General features: G+C 41.3%; 1 protein-coding gene across 1 annotated transcript; it reads left to right on the top strand.

The window, feature by feature from the left end:
- The first annotated feature begins 1,206 nt into the window (after positions 1 to 1,206).
- On the top strand, positions 1,207 to 4,572 carry gltpd2b (glycolipid transfer protein domain containing 2b). The gene is made up of 4 exons (XM_085363621.1): positions 1,207 to 1,390; positions 2,870 to 2,928; positions 3,085 to 3,257; positions 3,373 to 4,572. Exons 1-4 carry the CDS (start codon positions 1,321 to 1,323, stop codon positions 3,986 to 3,988), a joined length of 918 nt encoding a protein of 305 aa, XP_085219747.1. The 5' UTR covers positions 1,207 to 1,320; the 3' UTR covers positions 3,989 to 4,572.
- Positions 4,573 to 5,944: the final 1,372 nt, after the last annotated feature.

Below are 5,944 nucleotides of genomic sequence, written 5' to 3'. Positions count from 1 at the left end.
GTGGTATCAAATGGTTTCTGAATGTGTCCCAAGGTTTCCCAGGGATTTAGCCTCCCCTTCTCAGTTGCTGCCTATCTTGGACAAGATCAGCCATTGGTTGCGGAGAATAAAAGCTCTGTGACCAGCCCCCGCCCCAAACTGGGAATGAATGCCCCTGCTTTCACTTTTTCCCCGCTCATCCGCAGAAGAAATACCATTGTTGAGTCCCTCTTTAGGAGCACAGACGGCCAGGCTTGAGTGTGGCGTTCAATGTCTGTACCTCCTCGTGTGATAGCAGGACCAACCTCTGAGCTTCCAACAATTATCATTATCAGAGGCAATAAGGATGAGAACACCTTTTATGAGTCACATCAGTCCGCAATGTTTTACTAATATGGCTCAGACGTCACTTTTTTAAACAAAAAGTTTGATAATTTGCATGTAGTAGTTCAAAATAATATTTGTATGAATTAGGTTTTGTGCAAAATATGATGACAGGAAAGAGGAAATAGCTTCTTTAATAAAAACAAAAGATTCACTTCCCTTTTGAGTCACATCTTTCTACAAATAGAGTTTCATGTGTGGAAATCTTTGTTCCTTTTGGCATCTCGACCAGTGCAAGTTTGGATTATTATTTATTAACATGTCTGTCTGTGTAGCCACCAAATTTAAATACAAACCCTTGGTCATCGTGACTTTAACACACTGCCTAATGATTGATATACTGTCATGGAGTGTATGAATTAGTGATAGAGAGAGCGAAAGGAGAGAAGAGGGAGGAGGGAAAGTGGTGGTCATGGGAGGAGAGGCAAGGGAGCAAGTGTTTCCTCAAGCTGACCAGGAATATAGTGCACATATAGCGGGAGGTTACAGGAGGACACCCTGTGTTGGCTCTGCTTTATCAGCTACTGGCCACACTCAGCTGATCTCTGGACCCTGGGGTTGAGCAACGCGAGAGACAGGCAGCTCTGAAATCACAAAGGCAGCACGGGAAGCCACACAGATTTTAAACAAAGTCGCAGAAAAAGCTGGATAGAAACCGCAACCTCGGGCTTGAGGAGGTGACGAGGGAAAAGGGCAGTTTCAAAATAGAGCAAGAATAGAGTTAAAGATTAATAGGGGCCATAGTGGTGGACAGGAGGTTTTGTTTGAGGTTTTGGGGAGGAGTATGAAGGATTGGAGAGGAGGGTGGGGGGGTCAGAGGCAGTGGTCTGGGAGAAAGTAATTTCAGTGACAGCCAGTGCCAGGGGACCAGAACTCATGTGAAACAGAGGAATTAAAAGATAAAGGAAAGAAAAAGGGACAAGAGGCAGACTGGACGGCCCCACACTGGACTTCAGTATGGGTGTAAAGAGCAAGGCTGCTGCAGCTATCCTTATCCTGCTGCTGTTCCTTGGCTCGCTGTGGCTACGTGAGTTTCTCTCTGTGTGGGTGCGAGCGTGTGTCTTTGATTCTCATGCTGTACTACTTAGTCTAAACAATCAGTGTGTTGTTTGTTCCGGATCAACAATGTCACATGATACCAAGCAGCCTTGATGTACAAAATACATTTAATATTACACATTTATTTATGGTAATGAAATAGTTACCCTTATTTTTCAAATAAGCTACTTCACAAATAATCTTTTACTGGTAAAGATTCTTGAAGGGTTATGTAAGTAACCCTCCAAGAATAATCTGTAAGCCTTAAAAATGTCACTGCGTTTTGCCTCATTAAAAAGAAGTAAAAGTGATTCATTGTCAAAGGAAATCAGTAAGTGGCTCCACTGTGACCTTTTAAAGGGCTAAGGAGCCACTTACTGATCTTTCTAAAAAAATGTTCAAACTCAGTCCATGTGATCTGTCTTTGTCTAGTTTGTATTTATAATTCAGAATATTGGCCCCGGTTTTTAGTTGAAAGCATGAAATGTCACTTCTGCGTTTTTATAGTCAGGATGGAGACCATTTACAATAATTCATAGTCGAGTTATTTCTGCTGTTGCAGGTAAATCTGTGCTGTGTTTAATCTGAACTCATTTGCTTGTTTGCTAGTTTTCAGTATTTTGACCAGAAGCTCGATAACCTGAATGTTTATGGGTCAGTTTGGAGGATGAACCTGTGAATGTTTCTGCTGCTGATTCTGTGATTTGCAGTAACCTCACAGCTCCCTTAAAAAACACCAAACACTCCGCAGCACTCTGCATGCTCAACACAGCTGTTGCCACTGTCACTGGCAACAATGTGTCTGTAAGGGTCTTGTTGTAAATAAACTGAACAGTGCCAAACTTTCATTAGCAACTTGCACATCAGTTAAGATGATAGGCAGGTAGATAAGTTGGTCTTTACATACAGAGATATACAATATGACGTAATACAGGATACAAGGACACCTTCTTACAATCATTTCCATGAGATAACAAAACTGTTAGATAACGGTACTTCATGAATGTTACATTTCAGCCAGCTATAATCAAAATATCAATAACAATAGAAAATATTTTAAACAGTGACAGCGTGAGAAGGATTGTTTAATGAACCTACATAATACCACTACCTGCACCAGCAGCTCCTCTTACAGCTGCGAAGTGGGTTTCAGCTCATTGGTTTATCCTTTTAGTTCACTCTCACAACTTTGCTTCTTCTTCTTTCTTTTTTTTAAAAAGAAAGCACTGAAAGCTCGACCATATTGTAGTAGCTCACCATGAAACTGCAGACAAACACTAGCTGAAAATAGCATGAGCCATTAAGAGACAGTTATTTAGTTCACGGGTTTGTCGACACGCAAAGATAAACCAAGCTAAAGCTGTGTGACTATCTGAAAGATTAAATGATAACAATATCAATATTGCTCTGTGAACCAAAACTAACTGTAACCCTTGGTCTTTTTTCTCTTTTCAATGGTCCACTTCAGAGGGGGGGTTGGATTACCACTGGGATTCTTGTGTAAAAGGTTATAATCAGTTAAATAAGGTAAGAGTACCTCCTGAATCTGATATTAGATTGCTTGCAGACTATGAAGTGGATTTCTTTGTTTTTTTTTTAAAATAAATGTCGTGCTTTCTTTCTTCCTTTGTCCCCTGCCGATTGCACCCACATTCATGCACTGCCCATCCCCCCCACCATTAGCTTCACCAGCTGTCCAACAGCAGTGTGGGCGATGGAGCTGAGAGCCAGCTTGAGCTGTGCCCCGGTCAGACCTTCCAGGTGTCACTTCTGCTCTCCCACCTGCTGGATGCCCCAACTCACAACTCTGATGTGCTGCTGCAGCCATATCTGTCCAGCTGGGACGAGCTTGTCAAGTAGGATTTTCAGATAAAGATTTGTTTACGGCCATCAGGAAGAAAAGTTATTTGTTGTTTGCTGATTATCTGAAATCTGTAAGCTGCTTTATCCTGTTCTGTGTTACTCTTCTAGGTTCATGCACTCTCTGGGGCCAATGGTGGGACTGATATCTAAAGAGATAGAAAGTAAGACTTCTATAATTCGCCAGCTGGCCCTGACGGCAGACGGGAACCCTGAAGCAGAGGTAGGCCCGGATCTACATTCCATAAACTCTGTAAACTCACAGGGTGGTGGGACAAAGAATAAGGCGTCGGTGCACACCAGTGCTTATCACTCTGTGCGCTCTATGATCTTGGTGGAGCTGAATCAAGGCCTGGTGAGTTTCCACCACCAGACAGACTCTGGATGCCGGACTCTACTGCGCCTGCATCGCGCTCTGCTTTGGCTGAAGCTCTTCCTGGAGAAGCTGGCTGAGACACCAGTGGAGGGACGGCTCAGGAGTCCCTCTGACCTGTGTCGTGAGGCTTACAAGAGCACCCTCGCTCAACACCATACATGGTACGTCCGCAAGGCCGCCGAGCTGGCCTTCATTGCCCTGCCAGAGCGGGGTTTCTTTTTCAGGCTGGTGTGCGTGCAGAACCAGGAGGAGATGAGCAAAGTGCTGCACAGGGTGTCTCGGGCCATCGGAGAGGTTTATGACCGGACACAGAAAGCTCTGGAGGAACATGGCATGCTGGACTTGCCATAAAAAATGAGATAATCAGACTGGACACAGGGGCACTGCTGCTGTTTTACCCGTCTTTGGGTTGTGCTTCTGCTCTGTATCCTTGGCGTCATATATTGGATTTAGATACAAATAAGATGCAAGCTTTTCTACGATGCAAGAATTGACTTGTTTTTCACCCAGAACTCCGCTTTTTTTTTTTTCTTCTACGGACCAAAGTGCTGAGTCAACAATCAACATGTGACATTCAGCTTTACTTTGATGTTTCTCATCAGATTTTATGGGGTACTATCTCAAACTTTGTTGCTGATGATTATGGTTTAGACTGTGCATTATTTACAAAAGTATAATTGATTTTTTTAAATAGCGCATGTGTAACTAAAATTGACAATTGGTAATTGCTATATTAAAAAGAACTGCTCTTTTACAGTGTTATTCCTCTGGTAAATTACCTCGTAACTATCGTGTTGGTCTGAAATCTCCACGCGACCAAATGGATTAGAAAGTTACTGCTTCACAGTGATGCTGTGTGTAGAGTATGGCTTTGTTATTTTTACATCTATGTCATTTTTTTGTATCATGTTAATGATTAATTAAAAAAAAAAAGAGAAGACAATCCATTTGATTATTTCTACTCATCGTGTGATCCAGCAATGGAAAAACATTTAACTGGCAATAAAATGTTCTTTATGTTGTGCACCAACCAACCAGCAGAGGTTCCAGTGCCCTGCTAGAAGTCACATCACAGTGAATATAATCTGGTCTATGTGGCACTCTTACCTATACACACTCTGCACTTTTTGTCTGAATCCAAATGCAAAGGCTTTTCCTGTCCGAATACGTTTGGTATTACTGTTATAATATCAAAGAATATTCCGTATTATATTACAGAGTACACGTGTAACAGAGAGAATAGCATGTGTATGACTCATCTGCACTGCTGGTGTTGATTAGACTGTTTTAAACCCAGCAGTACCTCCAACGCTGGCTCCATTTTTATGAAACGCTTTCTTTCTGAGTGGGCAACGGTGGAGAAAATGGGGTTAAAGTCACGGAGTGCAGAGGAGACAGGAGCTGGGTAAAGGTCAGGAAGCGGAAGTACACTTCACCTTTAATCCTGTCAACCACTTGGTGGCAGACTATTTAAAGCAACTGCCACAGGGGGGGAAAAGTACAACTTATAAAGCATCCACATTTTTCTCCTGTCTACAGTCAAAGTGACCTGTGACATGGATGGCATAATCATTTTGTGAAAATCAAGTTTATTTTGTATATAATCATCATATATTATATATACCATATATTACTGTTTTAAACAGTAATATATGGTTACCTGTGAGGATTATGGAGAATGAGATTATATTAGTTTCATTAGTTACATTCATCCGAAAACTACTTTTAACACTAGCTGGCTTGTTTTATTGTCAACTGTGAAAGTGATGCTATATTTAACTACACGTTGGTCACTGCTATTCCACCTAGTTTCTAGAACATGCCTGATCATGAGTAATACATCAATCCCTCCGCCCATGAAACTGGCAAAGAGTAGCAGAAAGATGACTGAGAAGCAGGCACGAAAGGAAGTTTGAGTTCCCTTAAATAACATTTATTCATTTCTCTATCTTGGTTTGCAGTAAACATGAGCAAAAATATACATACAGTTAGAGCAGAAAACAAAGATCCAGAATATTTATCATCTGTTAGGGAGAGAGTGTTTGAACAAATTCACTGAATTTCCTTCTTGTTGGCTTATAATACCAGTCTTAAGCAGTAATACAGTTTAACATTAAGGGGCAATGAGATTGTTTTTTACTTATTCATGTAGTTATCTCTACTTAAAAGCCAACAGTTGGCTTTCTCCAACCTTTGCAGTGGATAAAGTGTTGTCAGAACTCTGACAGAAAGCTTTGATTATAGGTTTGTTTTAAAACAGTAAAACAAACTCAAATGACAAAAACATTCAAAGAAAAAAAAAACTCA

The sequence above is a fragment of the Diplotaxodon limnothrissa genome, linkage group LG10, assembly GCF_057381915.1.
Source record: "Diplotaxodon limnothrissa isolate DT_005_m linkage group LG10, D_limnothrissa_male_GT1.1, whole genome shotgun sequence".
Classification (NCBI taxonomy): domain Eukaryota; kingdom Metazoa; phylum Chordata; class Actinopteri; order Cichliformes; family Cichlidae; genus Diplotaxodon; species Diplotaxodon limnothrissa.
Note: the sequence above shows the minus strand (reverse complement) of the source record. Positions and strands in the feature narration are given on the sequence as shown.